The 20,335-nt window shown below is 35.3% G+C and overlaps 3 protein-coding genes across 3 annotated transcripts in view; all 3 read left to right on the forward strand.

Annotated features, from left to right (window-relative positions):
* The first annotated feature begins 811 nt into the window (after window positions 1-811).
* On the forward strand, window positions 812-9,818 carry LOC123508635 (transcription factor aptf-1-like). Its single transcript, XM_045262473.1, has 6 exons — window positions 812-1,919; window positions 2,370-2,478; window positions 2,701-2,837; window positions 3,195-3,327; window positions 3,794-3,967; window positions 9,590-9,818. Exons 1-5 carry the CDS (start codon window positions 1,775-1,777, stop codon window positions 3,945-3,947), a joined length of 678 nt encoding a protein of 225 aa, XP_045118408.1. The 5' UTR covers window positions 812-1,774; the 3' UTR covers window positions 3,948-3,967; window positions 9,590-9,818.
* LOC123508628 lies at window positions 9,698-15,919 on the forward strand. The gene is made up of 6 exons (XM_045262460.1): window positions 9,698-10,699; window positions 11,382-11,474; window positions 12,266-12,374; window positions 13,185-13,236; window positions 13,498-13,650; window positions 14,187-15,919. Exons 1-6 carry the CDS (start codon window positions 10,515-10,517, stop codon window positions 14,678-14,680), a joined length of 1,086 nt encoding a protein of 361 aa, XP_045118395.1. The 5' UTR covers window positions 9,698-10,514; the 3' UTR covers window positions 14,681-15,919.
* A 2,372-nt stretch (window positions 15,920-18,291) lies between these two features.
* Window positions 18,292-20,335, forward strand: part of LOC123508623 (tubulin beta chain-like) — an 11,704-nt gene continuing 9,660 nt past the window's right edge. The window contains exon 1 of the mRNA XM_045262446.1: window positions 18,292-18,551. Coding sequence (XP_045118381.1) covers window positions 18,495-18,551 — 57 coding nt within the window. The 5' untranslated portion in view covers window positions 18,292-18,494. The remainder of the gene's footprint in view (window positions 18,552-20,335) is intronic.

Consider the following 20,335-nt stretch of genomic DNA (forward strand, 5'->3'; position numbering starts at 1 on the left):
GGCGCGGGAAACACTTCAAAGACAACAAAATATTTAAAGAAACCATAAAAACATACCAAAGAAGCGTAATATTATTGTTAGCATATATATGAAAAAAAGTATTGGAACCTGTAGGCTGACGGGAAGGCGGGAGATCCGAAGGCGGCAACATCAATGGAGCAGCCAGCGCCATAAGTTGCCTTTCTTCTCTCACTACAGCAAAAATTAGCCATACTGGGAATATTTGACCACCGGATATGAAGTACTACACTAGTGGCTCTATTTTGAGACATGTTTAGCTTACGGGAGGTGAGAGGAACAAATATATACTTGTAATATTGACGACCTGTATATCGGCCTTTATCTGGGTACATTTCGAGCTGTTTTCACTCTCATATGCGAAAAAAAAAGCCTAAAACTGAGTAAATGGCCTTAGAAATACCTTAAATAGATGAACGTCGGGAGTTGTATGGGGAAGATGGTTGAGTTGCAATCCTGGTTCACTTTTGTCTTGCTACTTGGCCCGGTTAAAATTTGCCGCGATTAACACTTCACTTGTGCGTGTGTTTGTATATATGTATGTATATGTGGGCGTATATAGATATGTTCTAGATTTGCTTTGGGGTGTTTGAATGTATTTACGAGTGTTCCGGGTATATAAGACTGTTTTTGAGTATATACGGCTATGTGTGAATTCGTGTGGGTGTGTAACAAGACTAAGCAGTGAACACCCTCCAGGCACCACCACCACCACCGCTGCCGCCGCCTCTAATGTCAGTACGTGTCTAAAGTATAAATGTTGTATTAAAATAAGCTAGTTATCCTTTTACATTAGGAAAATATAGTGATAATAATAACAGTGATGAAAATAAAGAATAGTACTGATATTAATAGTAACAATAGTGATAATAAGCTGTAGAATCGGCCTCTCTATCTCAAAAAAAAAAAAAAAATCAACAAGAAGAATGATAATAAAAATTATAATGATGATAGCAATAGTGATAACAACGGAATCAGAACCTCCCCCTCTCTCGAAGAAGAAGAAAAAGAAGAAAATAATAATAATAACACGTGCGTTTGTTTACATCCGCGCAACACCCATCCTTGGCCAAGCTGTTTACCTGCCCTGGGCCCTTTAAACGACCCCAGCCGAGGAAAATTAACAGTGAATTGACTCATAAGAGGGAACAGAAGTAGTGGTAGGTGTGCAGAAACTCCCTACTGTTTCAAATTACCTTACATTGTGGAAAATAAGCGATAAATGAAGTAGAAAGGAAGAAAAAGTGACGGAGATTAGGCTCCTATTGTCACTTCTGAGATTGTACACTAATTCAAAAGGCTTTATTTAAATTGACACGAGTTTTTTTATGTGCTTTTTATGGATGTAGAGGCAGAGTGACGAGATTTCTACATTATGGACGGGAGAAATACTTGAAAAAACTGCTATAGTAATATTTGTGGCCATTTTAAGTTAGAGAAAAAGAGAGAGAGCATCCAAGAAAAGGTAGAGCTAACACAAATATCTTGAAAAATCTACAATAATCATCTCTGTGGTATTTTTAAGTGAGAGAGAGAGAGAGAGACCATCCAAGTGACAAGGTAGAGAACCCGCTATAGTCATCTCTGTGGCTCTTTTTGATTAGAGAGAGAGAGAGAGCCAGCCATCATAAACATCTTGAAAATGCCGCTAATCATCTCTGTGGCCCTTTTTAGTTACAGAGAGAGAGAGAGAGAGGGGATCCAAGTGACAAAGTAGAGAAAACACAAACATCTGAGGGTGGGGAGTGTTCGGAGGATGGCTGGCGTGGAGCACAACGATGACATACATGAGGAGATCCTGAGCTGCGATGGCATAGAGAACGAGGAGGAGATCGTGCACATCATTCAGGACGACTCTAGGGTGGAGGAGAGCCAAGAAAATGAAGAGGCAGCTAGCTCAGGTGATTGTCGATGTAGTGTTTGTTTGGCCTGTCAATCTAACCTAATCTAACTTGCTGTATCTAATTTTTCTATTTTAACTTGCTTGTATCTAATTTAAAGAATAATGAGGAGATGGCCAGCTTAGGTGATTGTCGATTTAGTGTTTGTTTGGCCTGTCAGTCTAATCTATTCTATCTTGGCTGTATTTGAGTTTTCTATTGTAACTTGTCTGTGTCAGTGTTGAAAGTGGCATGTGTGTTGCTTACTTTACTGAACATAACTTAATCTACCTTCACCTTACCTAACCTAACCTAACCTGAGTGTGCCAAGTGTTGTAGAGTCAGTGTTGAAAGTGGCATGTGTGTTGTTTACTTTACCTAACATAACTTAATTCAGCTTCATCTCACCTCACCTAACCTAACCTAACCTTACCTTAGTGTGTAGAGTGTTGCAGAGTCAGTGTGTTGCAGGTTTAGAGTTTTGGGTGCCGCCTCTCCTGGCCGTGGGGCGCGAGGGGCAAAGGCTGACGGTCACACAGGAGGAGCTGCAGAGAAGAGTGTCACCGCCTGAGTGCCTAAGGTGAGTGCCACTTCATAATAAATTGATGGATGTTGTTGGTGTAGAATTAGTAACATGGTGTATGGATTTTTGTGTTTGATATTCTCGTTTGGCATCTTTGTGGGTAATTATTTTATTTGTCTTTTACTACTACAACTACTACTGCTACTGCTACTACCACTACCACTACCACTACCACTACCACTACTACTACTACTACTACTACTACTACTACTACTACAGCCAGACCATGTTGCTGTCGCTTCTGAGGCTAAGTAAGGAGAAGGGAAGGGACCTGCGACTAACACTGGAGAAGAATGGAATCAAGAAACTCACTCCCAAATCTGCCGTCATCTCTTCCTTCACCAAGCTGACTGAGAGTGAGTGACGGATTCCTCTATGTGTGTACTGTATTATTATTTCTTCTTTATTATTTGTTATTTACTTATTTATTTTATTTTTTATTTTATTGTGTATTTTTTTCCTTTTTCTTGCTGTTTTCATTTTTTTTTTACTTTTTGTAGTGTGTAGTTTTTTTTGTGAAGGGTGAAAATTCTCTCTCTCTCTCTCTCTCTCTCTCTCTCTCTCTCTCTCTCTGTAAGAAAAATGTGTTAAAAATATAGACACCATCAGAAATATTGTTTTAAGATTCAAATAACCTCTCTCTCTCTCTCTCTCTCTCTCTCTCTCTCTCTCTCTCTCTCTCTCTCTCTCTCTCTCTCTCTCTCTCACTCCAGCGGAGGCAGCACAATTAGCGGAGGACTATTTCTACCTGGCATCTCGTAACTTGCGGCTACGAGAGATAAGCCGGGAGGTGGTGGGGGCTCGGGGCGGCTGGGAGCAGTTTGAGGGACAGGCTAACATGATAAAGTAAGTTTATTTTTATTTATTTTTTTATTTATTTATACCATGTGGGCTTTTCGCAGGAATTTATGGGCTAAAAGTGGTATTTTTGGGGTACCTCCTATCTAAAAGCCCACCTGCTTGGAAATCATTGCCCTGTGTGAGGAAACCCAACCTACACTCGGACCGTGGACAGGATTCGAACCAGTGCACTTGGAGACCCCTCGGACCTTCAAAGCACGCATGGTTCCACTGTACCACGGCGGCCCCTTAATTGTCCTTGCTATAGTTTGTGTACAGGTAACTCTTGATTCACAATACCCCTCCCTCACATCACTACCACCACCACCACCACTACCTCTATTCTATTATATTCAATTCTATTCTATTTCTATCCTTTTTTTTCTAATCCTTCAGCTTAATATCCTTCCCTTCATATCACAACCACCACCACCACTACCTCCCCTCACCACATCTCCCCTCACCCCCACAGGGACGTACTGGAGCACATAGTGAGGGAGGTGGAGAGCCGAGACACTCCCCTCACCCTCATGACTCACGGCTTCTCCCCTCTCATCCTACGGGCCGTGGTGGACATCATTATTGAGATCCTCACCTTCAAGGACACCAACCCTGCACCTTCATAGCTTCTATTTGGTGTTTACTTGTGTGTTGGTGTTTATTGTGTTGTGTGCGATGGGTCAAAGTTTTTGGTATTTTCTTATTCAAATTTTTCACTCCTTTTTTTTATGTTGCCAGTTTACCAGTTGTGTTATTTTCTTCTTTTTTTTTTGTCTTCTATTTTTTTTTTGTGTGTGTTTTGTGATATGGTTGTTGTGTTTCTTGATTTTCTTTTTATTTTTCTCTTGTTTCTTTTATTTTTTGTTGTGGTATTGTTTTTTTTCTTGCTAGTTTTGTCTTTTCTTCTTCTTTTTTTGTCTTCTTTTCTTTTTATGTGTTTTGTGGTATGGATCTTATTTTTTTTTTTTTTTTACCATTCATTTTTTTTCTTCATAACTACTTTTTTGTGATAGTTCTTTTTATATTTCCATTTATGTTTTTCTTCTTTTTTGTCTTCTATTTTCTTTTTTGTGTTTTGTGGTATGGTTCTTGTGTTTCTTGATTTTTTTACATTTTTTCTCCCCTTTCTTTTTAGTTATTCTTTTCTTCTTGCTAGTTTTCCTTTTCTTTTTTTTTTTTTCTTTTCTGTTCTTTTTGGGTTATTGCTGTGTGGTAATGCCCTTAGTTTTTTTTTTTTTTTTTTTTTTTTTTTTGCATGTATATTTTTTTCTTGCTTGTTTTGTCCTTTTTTTTTTATTTTTTTCTGTTTCTTTTTTGGTTTATGGTTGTGTGGTATAGGTCTTCATTAGCTTTTATTTATTTATTTTTTGTTTCTCCTTTATATATCCATTATTTGTGGGATGATTTCTTCTTGCTAGTTTTTTCCTTCTTTTCTTCTTTTGTGTCTTTTCTATTGTTTTTCTTTTTTTTTTTGTGTATATTTTGTGGTTCTTACTTATTCTTCCTGATTTTTGTAATTATTTTTCTCTCTCCTTTTCTTTATCTGTTTTTCTTGTAGTATAGTTTTTTTTTTACCATTTTTTGTCCAATTTTTCCTCTTTCTGGTATTGTTTGTTTTTTGTGGTCCAGTTCTTTCATTTTCTCTCTTTTTTTAGTCTTTTCTAGTGTAATTTTTCATTTTTTGTCTAGTTATGTAATTTTTCCCCATCTTTCTCCTTTTTTAATTTGTAAGAAAACACATAAATGAAGTAAAGTTACATAATTGAATGAAATAAACCATGATATTGATTAGCAAACAAAATAAAATGAAGAAATAGAATAAGCCAAAATCTTAAGAAATAATAATAATAGTAATAATAACAATAAAAACAATGAATTTTAATATATAATTGCAAATGAAGACAACTTTTTCTTTTTCTTCGTAATATTCCCGTCAAACAAAAAACGTCGTAAAATTTATTCCCTTGTACCAGCAAAGAGCATAATGAAATAAATAAGAACACTGAAGTCATCCCTTGTCTACCCTTCAGATACTGCAGAATTAACCCATCTATATAAAAACCTAAAGAATTAATCTATTTAAGGTCTGTATTCTGAAACGTTTTGCTCTCTCTCTCTCTCTCTCTCTCTCTCTCTCTCTCTCTCCATCGCTACTTTCCAAAGGCTCCAGTTGAAGATACTCGTGTTTTTAGGAGTGTTTTTTGTTTCTGGTGATGGACTGGTGAGATTTCTGGTTTATCATAAGGAGAAACTGTCTTGAAAACCTGCCTAGTTGTCTCTGTGGCCTTGGAAAATTTGTGGTGAGAGAGCAAAGTATTTCTAAATATGTGTATAGATATGTGCAGGATCAATTCATCAATTTAATCTCCCTCAGTACTGGGACACATTTTTTACCTTGAGTTTTGGTATAATTGAATGATTTCACTTACATTAGGAAGGGTCTATGGAACTCACTCTTCACTATTTTAACCCCTTCAGTACTGGGACACATTTTTACTTTAAATTTGTGTACCATTAGATAATTTTATTGACATTAGTAAGGGTCTATGGAGGTCAGAAGATTAATGGCCACAGTCTTCACTATTTTAACCCCTTCAGTACTGGGACACATTTTGACCTTAAGCTTTGTGCACCATTAGATAATTTTGCTGACATTAGGAAGGGTTTATGGAGGTCAGAAGATTAATGGCCATAGTCTTCACTATTTTAACCCCTTCAGTACTGGGACACATTTCTACCATGAGTTTTGGGTGCGATTAGACCATTTTATTGACATTAGGAAGGGTCTATGGAGGTCAGAAGATTAATGGCCACAGTCTTCACTATTCTAATCCCCCCTTGAGTTCCTGAAGCTGTATAAAATCACCAAATAGTCACCAGAATATGGAAATATGTCATGATACTGGAGGGGTTAAGAGAACATTAGACAGATGGGGATGTTAGGTGGAAATAGGTAAATATATACAGATTCTGCCACATGTAGGTCTGATGAGTTATTGCAACTTTTTGTTTGTATTTTTATCTTTTTATGACCCATGTTGGAAAAGGACAGTCTAGTGGGGACCATCTTGCTTCACCTGTGCATACAAATAGATGAATAAAGTGATCACGTGATATCAGAGAGAGAGAGAGAGAGAGAGAGAGAGAGAGAGGTTATATTAATCTTAAAACAATATTTCTAATGGTATATATTTTTAACACATTTCCTTACAGAGAGAGAGAGAGAGAGAGAGAGAGAGACAAACAGAGAGAGAGGAGGGACAGACAAACAGAGAGAGAGAGAGAGAGAGAGAGAAACAGAGAGAGACAAACAGAAAGAGAGAGAGAGAGAGAGAGACAGCCAAACAGAGAGAGAGAGAGAGAGAGAGCCAGAGAGAGAGAGAGAGAGATAAGAGCATTTCAGTTTGACACATTTTTATTGCTCTTATCACTGTATCATAAAATCATAAGCACTTTTACCTTGAATCGTTGAATATTACAGAGCTGGTTCTTCTCTTCCTTCAGATAACCACTAGATACTAACTGCTCATTGAAAACACACCACTAACTTCACTTTTTGTGTAAAGCAGTGTAATGTTTTCCTTTATTTCATCTCTAACTATTTCTTGTCTCTGTAATGATAGTAAAACACACACACACACACACACACACACACACAGTTTGAATGAAGAAGTAGTGTCTGTAACGAGTGTGCATAGTTTTAAAGAAAGATTGGATAAGTGTAGATATGGAGACGGGGCCACATGATCATAAAGCCCAGGCCCTGTAAAACGACAACTAGGTAAATACAACTAGGTAAATACACATACACACACACACACACGACGGCAGGCATCTGGAGTGGATTAAGTGATGAGATTGTAACAGTAGAAAGTGTGCACAAATTTAAGGAAAAGATGGATAAATGTAGAGATGGAGACAGGTCACGTTCAGCCCAGCTCGAACCCTGTAATATACAACTAGGTAAATACACACACACACACACACACACACACTTATTTCATGGTCATTTGTATAGGAGTGTGTATGTGTGTGTGTGTGCGTGTGTGTGTGTTTGGGAATGCTGACTTGGATTACAGATTTATTTATTTATTTATTTTTATTCATTATTATTTTTTTTTTTCAATTTTCTGTAAATAATGGAATTTTCTATTAGCTTCATAATGTATTTTGTTCTATAATGTGTGTTCTCTTTATTCTTATCACTATTTTTGTCAATATTATTTTTATAGGTTTCCACAGTGTGTTTTATATATATCAATTTTTTATTTAGTTTTTTAGGTTTCCAAAGTATGTGATGAAATTTTTTACAAACTTCCTAATTGCTTTTATAACATATGAAGTCCTCATTTATTAACATTTTCATCATTATTATTATTTTTTGTTACTTCCTTTTCATTTCTTTTTTATTTACATGGCAGTTATCGCACTTCTTATCTTATCAGCGGCGGTTAAGATATGAGAACACAATCTTGCTATCTTTCACTGACACTTCACTCAGTTTGTTGCTCTGTGTCCTTGCACTGTCCCACCTTTTTGCATACAGGTACACCAATCCTTTGTTTCTCCTTCACTGCTCTTCTGGGGAATGTGAGAAAGTGGAAGGAACTGTAGTGAGGTGACGTGAGGCTGAAGAAAAGGAGTTATGGTGTATTTTAGCTTGGAATTTGGCAGAAATGGATTTTAAAGACTTCTTCCTGGTTCTGGTGCCCTTCCTCCATCTCCTCTCCGTGTGTGTGTGGGTGTGTGTGTGTGTGTGTGTCTGTTTTTATTATTCTTTTTTATACCTGTAAAGTCTAGTGAGAATTGAAATGAAGTAATGTAATGCTAGAAAAAAAACAGATATTGATTTTTTTTAAATATACCACTGAAATCAAGTGTTGAAAATTGAAGTCAGGTGACAAAATACTAAAAAAAACAAAGAAAATTATTGTTGATTTTTATTTATTTATATTTTTGTATATACCACTGAAATCAAATATTGAGAATTGAAATAAGGTGACAAAATGCTAAAAATAGAAAATTGTTGTTATTTGACTTATTTATTTATTTTTTTTCTTTTTTTATATAGCACTGAAATCAAGTATTGAGAATTAAAGTAAGGTGACAAAATGCTAAAAAAGATATATATTGTTGATTTTTTCTTTTCTTTTTATTTTAGTATATCTTTTTTTTTAAGCAAGGTCACATTTATCTTTCCTGACAAAGTGTGTGTGTAAATCTTTTGTTTACTAGTGTGTGTATTTACTAAGACTTATACTTCTTCATTTTTCCCTCACTAACACCATGGTCAGTGTGTCTATCAGTTCACTATTGTCTTGCTATTACACTAACATTACTATTGCCTTCATCTTTTATCTGTTCATTATTGTTCATTATTGTTTACATATGTTCATTATTGTCTTGCTGCTACACTAAGATTAATACTTTCTTCACCTCTTAGCTTGTTCATTATTGTTCATTATTGTCTTGTTCATTATTGTTTTGTTCACTTATGTTCATTATTGTTTTGCTATTACACTAAGATTACTACTGTCTTCACCTTTTATTATGTTCACTTGTGTGTGTATTTATTAAGTTTTTCTACTTCATTTTCCCTCACAGTAACAGAACCATCAATTTATCTATCTGTTCATTAGTGTCTTGCTGTTACGTTGAGATTGCCATTATCTTTATATCTTGTCTCTTGTTTACTAGTGTGTGCATTTATTAAGTTTTTCTACTTCTTAATTTTCCCTTTAGTAACAGTAGTTTAAGTGTTTGTCTGTTTATCAATGTTTTGCTGTTACGCTAAGATTACTATCATCTTTATTTAATTTCTTTTGTTTACTAGTGTTTGTATTTATTAAGTTTCCCATTTCTTCTTACCTTTCCCCCTTCAGTAACAGAATGGGCTACCAAAATGGGCTAACAGAATGGGCTAAGTGTTTATTGGTATATTAATGTTCTGTTGTTACGCTAAGATTACTATCATCTTTATTTTATTTTTCTTATTTACTAAGTTTGTATTAATTTAAATTTCCGATTTCTTCAGTAACAGAGTGGGCTAAGTGTTTATCGGTATATTAATGTTTTGTTGTTACGCTAAGATTACTATCATCTTTATTTAATTTCTTTTGTTTACTAGTGTTTGTATTTATTAAGTTTCCCGTTTCTTCTTAACTCTCCCCCTTCAGTAACAGAATGGGCTAACAAAATGGGCTAGGTGTTTATCAGTTTATTTGCTGTTATACTAAGATTACTTTTATCTTCACCTTTTATGTTACAGTAAGGGAAGGGAGAGCTGCCACACCTCCTCTTCCTCCGCCTCCTCCTCCTCCTCCTCCTCCTCCTCCTCCTCCTCCTCCTCCTCCTCCTCCTCCTCCTCCTCCTCCTCCTCCTCTCCTCCTTAAAAGAAAAACCCAAGAAAGAAATATGAAAAGAAAGAGAGAAGCAGTGAAATTTAAGACACTAATGCTATGAAAAGAACTGAACTAATGTGAGATGGAAAAAAAAGTGATAGAAAATTCAAATATGCAGTGAATTAGAAAACGCAAAGAGAGAAGACAAATAAGGAAAGGAAAAACAGTGCATATCTCATAAAAAGAAGAAAAGAGAAGGAAAAAAAACTTAAGGAGATAAAAAATAAGAAAAACGCTCAAGATAAATAAGAAGAGTTACCAGCAAAATTCTTTCTTTTTTTCTTTAACTAACAATCAGCCAGTCAGTCAGTCAATCAGTCAGTCAGTCAAGTCACATAAAGCAGTATCAGTCAGCAACCACTTAGTCCCAAATCCTGTTATCAGTCAGTCTTTTAAAACAGTTATCCATTTTGCCTTTCAGTTATTCAGTCAGCTAGTCAGTTAGTCCCTTTCTCAGTCTTAGTCAAGCCTCATAATACAGTCAGTCATTTAGTCTCATAACACAACATTAGTTAGTCAGCTAGTCCCTTGAAACAGTCAGTCAGCTAGCCAATCCCCATAGGACATCAATAACCAGTCAGTCAGTCAGACAGTCAAATCTCTTAATACGGTCAGTCATTTAGTCACATAACAGCCAGTTAGCCCCTTAAAACAGTCAGCTAGCCAAGCCCCATAGGACACCAATAACCAGTTAGTCAGTCAGTTAGTCAGTCAGTCAGCCAGTCAGCCTCAAGTCACAAAACAGTATTAACCATCCATATTTCACATCACCAGTCACTCGTCACCTTTACAATGACAGAAAAGGTTATAGGTTGCGTCTCTCTCATCTTCCTCTTGGCTGACAATAGCCTGACCTTAGCTTGCTGTGCCATACATTTCATTAGGGGCTCGCTTTATAATGGCACAGTTAATGGGGCCATTTCTGTTGTCTTATTCTGTGTCGCTGGCATCATTACAAATTTATTCCACTTCTTTAGGTAAGTGAAAGTTCTTATATCAATTTGTTTATCTATCTGAGTTATCTATCTGTTTATCTTTGTTTTTTTATCTGTCTATCTATCTGTTTGTCTATGTGTTTATTTATTTATTTATCAAAGTTCTTGTTTTGTTTGTTGTCTTCACTCTTTCAGTACTGGAACATATTTTCTTTTGATTTTGATTTTTCTTTTGTTAGTTTATTTTTTAATCATTTTTTGTCCATCTATCGTTTAATTGTCTTTATTTTGTGTATTTTACTTAATTAACAACTCTTTCCATCCATTTATTACTGAATTAATTGTCTTTTTGTCTATATTACTTAACAACCTAAATTTTTCACACATTTATTGCTGGATTTCATTATTTTCTTCATTTATTGCTGAATGAATGACTTGTTTTGTGTTCTTTTATTCACACATTTATTTCTGGATTTAATTATTTTTATTCATTTATTGCTGAATGAATGACATGTTTGTGTTCTTTTGTTCACATATTCATTGCTGGATTTAATTATTTTCATTTCATTTATTGCTGAGCGAGTGAGTTGTTTTGTGTTCTTTTATTCACACATTTATTGCTGGATTTAAATATTTTCTTCACTTATTGCTGAATGAATGACTGCGGTTGTTTTATTCACACATTTAATCGTGAATCTCTACCTTGTTTTCTTCATTCTGCCAGGCATGAGGCGACAAGAATGCCACAGAGGAGTGCGGGAAAGAAGGCCAAGACCTTCCTGTTAATCTGTATCCCAAACTATTACCTTGTCATGTGGTGAGTGTCCTGCAGCAGTAGTAGTAGTAGTAGTAGTAGTAGTAGAAGCAGTAGTAGTAGTAGGAAGGAAAGCTTTCAAGAATCTTTTGTTTTTCTTTGATCTCTTTGATTCTTTCCTTTAGTGTTTGGCAACTCAATGGACCTTTTTTTCTGTTTTTCTCTTTTTTTTTTAACTTTTGTCCAGTGTTTTTTTTACATAAAAGTATTATTATTAGTAGTAGTGGTGGTGGTGGTGGTAGTAGTAGTAGTAGTAGTAGTAGTAGTAGTAGTAGATCTTTATTTTCAAGTCAAGTTTTTAGTTTATCAATCATGCAAGTTTAGAAATGTCCTGTTTGAATGAGTGTTTGAAGAGATGCATTCAGCTTATCTCTATTTGTCTATCTCTGAATGAGTGTTTGAAGAGATGCATTCATTCTATCTCTATTTCTGTCTATCCCTTTTGTTTCAAGTCTAGTTTAATTTGATTTTCATTCTAAGAAGTTAAGAAAGTTTAGAGTTATGTTTCGATATTTACACGAGTTTGGTTTATGATTTTACGAGTTTTGTTTTGTTTATGATTTTGCGACTTTAGTTTTGTTTATGAATTTGAATTTAGTTTAGTTTGCAATTTTGCCACTTTAGTTAACAATTTTGCGATTTTACGAGTTTTGTTTTGTTTACAGTTTTATAAGTTTAGTTTACAGTTTTATGAGTTTAGTTTTGTTTACAATTTAAAAGTTTAGATTAGTTTGCAATTTTACAAGTTTAGTTTAGTTTTCAATGTCACGAGTTTTGGTTTGTTGTGCTTGCAGGAGTTTGATGAGATGTGTGAAGAGTGAGAGCCTGACAATTAAGTGTTGGACAGCTTCCCTCAGGCTGTTTTACTGCTCCACAGGCTCCCTTGTACAGGCTGTCTACCAGGTACAGGCTTGTTTGCTTCTCCTCCCACTGCCTCTCATCCTCATTTTCTTCCTTTTTATTTATTTGTTTATTTATTTATTTATTTATTTATTTTTTTTTTTGTCGTGCTTGGAAGTAGCTTGATCATGTTGTGTCCATAATCTTCAAGACTGCCTTTGTGGGTTCAAGGGAATGCATTTATGTTTTTTTTTTTTAAACTTCACTTATTCTTCTTCTAACTTCCTTCTTCATCTCTTCCTTCTTGTTATCTTCTGTTTTACATATTTCACTTATTCTCAATTTTTCAAGTCACAATCTACATTTCCTTTTCTCTTTCTTTCTTCTTCAAAATGCCTCAGAAACTGTTTATCATTATTTTTCTTCCTTTTGTTACTTTTCTTTTCTTATTATTAGCTTCTCTTCTCCTTCTTCTCTTCCTCATTTTCTTTTTTTTTATCTTTATTTATTTATTTATTTTTATTCCTTTTTTCATTTTGTTATCATTACTTCTTTTCTGCCTTAATCTCTTCCTCATTTTCTTCCTTTTCTTTTTCTGTCTTGATCCTTTAGTTCATCGTTCCTTTAATTCATTCTCAAAAGGTGCGTGTATACCTATTAATTTGTCAAAAGGTGTAAGTTGGTCATTAATTTTCAAAAGGTGTATGTTCTAATTAGTGTTTCTCTATGTAAACAGTAATTAATTTTCAAAAGATATAACTATTAATTAATTTTCAAAAGGTGTGTGTTTACCAATTAATTTGTCAAAAGGTGTAAGTTTCCTGTTATATTTTCAAAAGGTGCATACTCTAATTACTGTTTTCTTGCCCTCAGAGTTACTTGGTGGTCAGGCTGTGGTGGGAAGATGACATTCCGAATGAATATTGTAAGTATTTCTTTTATTTTTACTTGCGCTTGTAGTTTTATTTATTTTTTCTTGTATTTTTGTCAGATTTTTTTTTTTTACTCTATATTTTTTATCATTTTCATCATTAATTTTTGTCATTTCTCTCTCTCTCTCTCTCCTTCTCTCTAATATATATAATCTTAATCAATTTTCTGTTCTAGTTCCTTATTGTGTGTGTGTGTGTGTGTGTGTGAACCAAAGCATATCTGTAACATAACCTAACCTAATTTCCCCCCACAGACATCATAATGATAGTGACAGCAGTGTACCTGACTCTGTACGCCATCTATGGGGTCTGTCGGTACGTGTGGGTGCAATGTTACGATGAGACAGGCAGCTACCTCCCCCTCATGCACATTTTCCTCATCACCTTCACTCTAACGCTTAATATGTGTAAGTTAATCTGGGTCTCTCTCTCTCTCTCTCTCTCTCTCTCTCTCTCTCTCTCTCTCTCTCTCTCTCTCTCTCTCTCTCTCTCTCTCTCTCTCTCTCTCTCTCTCTCTCTCTCTCTCTCTCTCTCTCTCTCTCTCTCTCTCTCTCTCTCTCTCTCTCTCTCTCTCTCTCTCTCTCTTTATTTTGTTTTGTTTGGATATGATAATGATATGTTTTCTTGTTTACATTTCCCTTGTTTACTTATTTTCTTATATTCTTATTTTGTTTTCTGACATTTATTTTTCAATTTCTTAATTTTTCTCTTAGTTTTTTATTTATTTTTTTTTTACTTACATTTTTTTTCCAATTTCTCAGTTTTTTTATTTCTTTTCTTTTTTTTCTTACATCTTTTTTTTTATTTCTTAGTTTTATTTTTGATTTATTTTTGTTTGGCTGAGATTTCTTCCAATTTCTTGCCTTTTTTATCATAATTTTGACTTTTTATAATTCACTCACGTTTTGTAGCATACCTAATTACTTTTGTCTGTGTGTGGCAGGTGGGCGTGTAACAGCCATGTCTGTGGTGATGGGGACCTTAGGCTGGTGGTGGCTCGTCATCGCAATTGCCACCCCTTTCCTCGTCAACTTTGCTGTCTACATCCACACAGCTGCTCAGAGAACCCCAGAGAAAATAGGATACTTTCATAATTGTTGTCGATATATCAGTTTAATTCCTCTGGCCCTTCTTTCCTCCATGACAATATCTGACAAACGATATTTAACCATTCTCACAACGCTGGCTTGGATTGCCTCATACCTCCCTCAGATTCTAATGTTTAACAGTCATATGACGAACTGGCTTGTGTGGATTGTTCCGACTGTTGCCCAGATCTGTTCCTTGATTATTATGATGGCCACTTGGAAGGTATTTGAGGCCGCGTTCTACCGGTTCAGTCGCCTAGCTGGTACTCATCCATGGTCCGTCACGTTTTTGAGAGTAGAATGCACTCAAAACGTGATAGCCCAGCCAACCCACTCCATTATGCAGTGAGCTCTGACCTCAGACTGATGTTTGGTTAGGGCTGAGACCACACCACAAACCACACACCAAACTCCACACCACACACACCACAACACACATCAAATTTTGCTCCACACTCCACACACCACACACAGCACACCGCACGCCATTCACCGGGACAGCAAGGCCACTACCCACCAAATTGCATCCTGTACCTACTTGCTGCTGGGTGAACAGGGGCAACACATTAAGAAGCTCACCCATTTGCCTTGCCAAACCCAGGACTTGAAATGAGAGGACCACGCTAATCTTCTCACTTTTTGGTATTGTTTATGGTTGAAGTTTTATGAGGCTTTAGAGGGGGTTGTGGTTGTGGTGGTGTTTTGCATGTGTAAATGGCATTGTTCTGCATTTGGAAAGTTGTAAAGTGAGTGGTGATTGTCTGGTGTTTGAATGCGTTTAGTTAAGTTTTTCATTCTTGCAAGTTTAGGAAGTTTTGGAGTAATGTTCTATTGGTGTTTGCATGTTTTTGTGTGTTTTTTTTTAATGTAGAAAGGGAAAAGTGGCCAAGGGCAACATAATATTAAAAAAAAGGCCCACTTAGTTGCCAGTTCCCTATAGAGTTAGCCAAAAGAAAGGGATAAATGTCTTGAAACCTCCCTCTTAAATGAAGCGTTTAGTTCCTTGTTTAGTCTAGCATTGTGAATTTAGAACATTTTAGAGTAAGTGATGATTCTCTGGCATTTACATATATTTAGTTAAGTTTTTCATTCTTGCAAGTTTAATTTAGTTTGTGTGAAAAGATGCATGTTGAGAGAGGTGATGGTGGTGGTGGTGGCTGTGAAAATAATGCCAGTTGTTGTTGTTGTTGTTGTTGTTGTTGGAGTAATTATAGTAGTTGTTTGTTGTGGTTGTCAAGGTTACAGAGGGTGCATGAGCAATTGTTGATATTGTTGTTTTTATTATTGTTGTTACTGCATGATATGATATTTGACCCATTCCTAGGCTTCCAGTTTGAAAATTATGATGAATCAAATATTTTTCTATCCCGGCTTGGCAGTTCATGTGTTTTGTAGGGTTTTATAATTTTTCTTTTTTTCAGATTTTGTAGTAATATTTTAATAGGAAGTGTCTGTCTGTCTGTTTGTCTGTCTTCCTCTGATATGATATGACTGGATATGATATGATTGGAAGTTGTGATAGATTTTAATTATTCTTTATTTTTCCTTATTTTAGAGGAACAAATGATTAAAATTTCATGGAGATTTATTCCCCAGATTTTGAGTGATTTTTCCTTTTTGATTTCTCTCTCTCTCTCTCTCTCTCTCTCTCTCTCTCTCTCTCTCTCTCTCTCTCTCTCTCTCTCTCTCTCTCTCTCTCTCTCTCTCTAAGAGATTTTCCAGCAGCTTATTCAAATAAAAATAAAGTGGTGCCTTTTCCTTTAAGTTTATGAGAAAAAAATATGGTGACTATTTATTGTGTATGAAAAAGAAAGATAATTTGTTGCTTATTGATTTATTGGAAAGGAAAAGATTTTTGGTTATAAATTTGTAGAGAATCTGAAAAAAATATTGCAACTACTTATTGTGCTTAGAAAAAGAAGAAAGATTATTGTTTATTGATTTATGGGGAAAAGTTTGCCATATCGCGTGGAAGAAGAAAAAAAATATTGGTTATATAAATTTGTAAGAGAGTTTGCTGATTCGCGCGTAAAAAATCTACGGTGAGCGATTGCCACGTTTAACTAAGTCTGTGGATTACAAATGCCATATTTTACATTGCATTTCTACATTTGTTTAATTAAAGAATAAATATGTGTATTGTATTCTCTCTCTCTCTCTCTCTCTCTCTCTCTCTCTCTCTCTCTCTCTCTCTCTCTGATCAAAATGCCTGTGTACTTTATTTTTCACCGTAGAATGTAAATAAATGCATTTTTTTTTTTTACATCTATAATTGTTTGTGCTCCTGTTTATCCCCTTCTGTGTCCATACATACACACACACACACAAACACTCTAACAAGACATACAGATAGACAGACACATATGCAGACATTCATACGCAATAGAAAGACTGATACACACACACACACACACACACACACACACACACACACACACACACACACACACACACACACACACACACACACAAATCTCTACAAGTTAGTGACATCATTCTTGGCTGTTCATGTCATTATCTCTCTCTCTCTCTCTCTCTCTCTCTCTCTCTCTCTCTCTCTCTCTCTCTCTCTCTCTCTCTCTGACCTTTCATCTTAATCTTGATCTTGACCTGTGAACTCTCTACCCCACGCAATGTTATGAGAGAGAGAGAGAGAGAGAGAGAGAGAGCACTTTTTACTTTTACTTACAAATTATTACTAATATTTTTAGTTTTTTTCTATTTTATTTTATTTTATTCTATTTAAGGGGCACTGTAGTATTGGTATTATATTTTCTACTACTACTACTACTACTACTACTACTACTACTACTACTACTACTACTACTACTACTACTACTACTACTACTACTACTACTACTACTACTACTACTTCTATTCTAAATTCTTCTTTCTTCTTCTTCTTCTTCTTCTTCTTCTTCTTCTTTTCCTTCTTCTTCTTCTTCTTCAGTTTCTTGTTTTTATCTCCTCCTCCTCCTCCTCCTCCTCCTCCTCCTCCTCCTCCTCCTCCTCTTCTTCTTCTTCTCCTCCTCCTCCTCCTCCTCCTCCTCCTCCTCCTCCTCCTCCTCCTCTTCCTCCTCCTCCTCCTCTTCTTCTTCTTCTTCTTCTTCTTCTTCTTCTTCTTCTTCTTCTTCTACTACTCCTACTACGACTATTACCACCACCACCACCCGTTTTAACTAATGATATCATAGTTTAAAATTATAACATGTACGTCTCTTCATGACCAGTCTTGTTAATAGTAAGGGGGGGGGCGGTCTTCCTGCTTCCTTGTATACTGAGAGAGAGAGAGAGAGAGAGAGAGAGAGAGAGAGAGAGAGAGGGGAAAAAGCGAAGAGTATTTTTAATTTCTTCCTCATGTGCCTCTCTCTCTCTCTCTCTCTCTCTCTCTCTCTCTCTCTCTCTCTCTCTCTCTCTCTCGTTTTCTTTCACTCCATCTTCTTTTATATTTCATTAACACAAAAAAAAAATGTGAAGTCAGTAAAAATGAGTTATTAATAGAGCGCATGTGTTCTCTCTCTCTCTCTCTCTCTCTCTCTCTCTCTCTCTCTCTCTCTCTCTCTCTCTCTCTCTCTCTCTCTCTCTCTCTCTCTCTCTCTCTCTCTCAAAGCCCATTTTCTTTTCATCTTCCATTGACGTAAGGATGGACTGTCCTATTTTTTTCCTTGATCATGAGAGGAGCTAAAAAAATAAGAGTTTGGTCAATTTAATGGTAGAAGAAGAAGAAGAAAGAAGAGGAAAGAGGAGGAGGAAGAAAAGAAGAAGAAAAAAGTAATAAAACAATAAAAGGACAATTTGAGGGACAAAAAAAGGAAAAATAAGAAGAAAATTTATCAAGATTAGAAAAAGTAAAAAAAAAATAATAAGACGAACAATTGACAACTAATACAAATAAAAAATTATAAAAAACAAAAGGAGAAGAAAAAAATAACAATAATAACCTCATGTAACATCACAGTTGGTAAATTTAGTGCCAGTGCCAGACGGGAAGAGAAACTGGCTGAACCGGCACTCACAGACACACACACACACACACGGGAGGAGGGAGAAGGGAGGGGGGTAGACGGGTAGTTCTCCTCTCCCCTCAGTCTTCCCGAGTGAGTTGAGGGAGTAACATACATTCCTCCTCCTGTTCTTCTCTCCCTCCTTCCTCCAGCGTCACCATGAGGGAAATTGTGCACCTCCAGGCTGGGCAGTGTGGGAACCAGATTGGCTCAAAGGTTAGTAGGTAGTGGTGGTGGTGGTACTGTTTTTCTTCTTTTTCTTCTTTTTTCATATTTTCTTGTATGCACTGCTTCAACAATATTTTTTTATATATTTTTTTTTACTTTTCTTCTTCTTTTTCTTCTTTTTTTCATGTTTTCTTATCTACACTAATACAATAAAGTTATCCATTAATTTTTCATATTTTTCTTCTTTTCCTTCTTCGTCTTCCTAGTGTTTGGTGGTGGTGGTGGTGGTGGTGGTACTTTGGTGTATGTTCTTTTCTTCTTATTTTCTTCTTTTTCTTATTTTCTGAGGTTATGCACTTTTTCCCTCTTCTTTTCTTCTTCTTTTCATATTTTCTTCTTTTTGTTCGTCTTTCTCTTGTTTTTTCTTCGTTTTTCTTCTTTGTCTTCTTCTGGTGATAATATCTTGGTGGTTATGTACTTTTTCTTCTTTTTCTTCTTTTTATATTTTTCGTAATTTTCTTCTTTTTTCTCTTGTTTTCTTTCGTTTTTTCTTCTTTGTCTTCTTTGGTGGGTGTTTACTTTTTCTTCTTCTTTTTCTTCTTCTTTCATATTTTTCTTCTTTTTTGTTCGTCTTTTTCTTCTTTTTCTTCATTTTCCTCTTCGCATTCTTATTTTTGTGGTGATGGTGGAGGTTAAATTTTTAGTATGTGTTTTTCTTCTTTTTTTTATTTTCTGCGTCTTTATTTTCTTCTTTTCTTCCTTTCTTCTTTTGCTTCATATTTTGCTTCGTCCTTCTCTTCTTTTTCATTTTTCTTCTTTTCTTAGTTTTCTTCTTTATCTTCTCCGTCTTAATTTTGTTCTTTTCTTTTCTCTTTTTCCTTCGTTTTCTTCATCTTTTTCTTCTTCGCCTTTTTCTTCTTCTTCTTCTTCTTCTTATTATTATTATTATTCTTAATTTTGTTCGTTTTTCTCTCCTTTCTTCGTTTTTTTCTTTTCTTCTTTTTCCTCCTGTTTTTATAGTTTTTTTCTTCTTTTGTTATTATCATTTATTTTGTTGTTCATGTTTTCTCGTCTTTATCTTTTCCTTTTACCTTTGTATCATATTCTTACAATTGTTAACTGCCAAGGTAGATATTATTATCATTATTATTATTATTATTATTATTATTATTATTGCTGTTATTTTTGTTTTTGTTTTTGTTTATAAAGATTTGCTACTTTATTTTCACCCATTTCTGTTTATATAATTTCTATATATACTTTTTTCGTAGTTTTTGTGTCTGATTTTCGTTTTTTGTTATTAAATTACATAAAAACTTAATTATACGTAAAATCTTATAAATTTCTTAGAGATCCCCCTTAACTGTCTTCGTTTTCTATCACCACCTCATTTTTTTTTCTTTGATCTTGTATCATTACTATAAACATTGCGTGTGATAAGGCTCTCTCTCTCTCTCTCTCTCTCTCTCTCTCTCTCTCTCTCTCTCTCTCTCTCTCAAGAACGCCTTTCTCTACTGTTTTCCTCCTTTCGTCTTTATTTTTTTCTGCTTTCTCTCTCTCTCTCTCTCTCTCTCTCTCTCTCTCTCTCTCTCTCTCTCTCTCTCTCTCTCTCTCTCTCTCTCTCACAGTTACTGAGTAGACAACCCGCCATGACACAAATGGTTTGGCTTCAATCCAGTTTGTGTACTTGCGTTAGGAAATCCTCCTCCTCCTCCTCCTCCTCTTCCTCTTCCTCCTCCTTTCTTTTCTCTTTCTCTTTCTCAATACATTTATTTTTCATTGCTTTCTGCTTTTTTTTCTCCCTTTTCTTCTTCTTCTTCTTCTTCTTCTTC

This window comes from Portunus trituberculatus, chromosome 3 (genome assembly GCF_017591435.1).
Source record: "Portunus trituberculatus isolate SZX2019 chromosome 3, ASM1759143v1, whole genome shotgun sequence".
Taxonomy (NCBI): Eukaryota; Metazoa; Arthropoda; class Malacostraca; order Decapoda; family Portunidae; genus Portunus; species Portunus trituberculatus.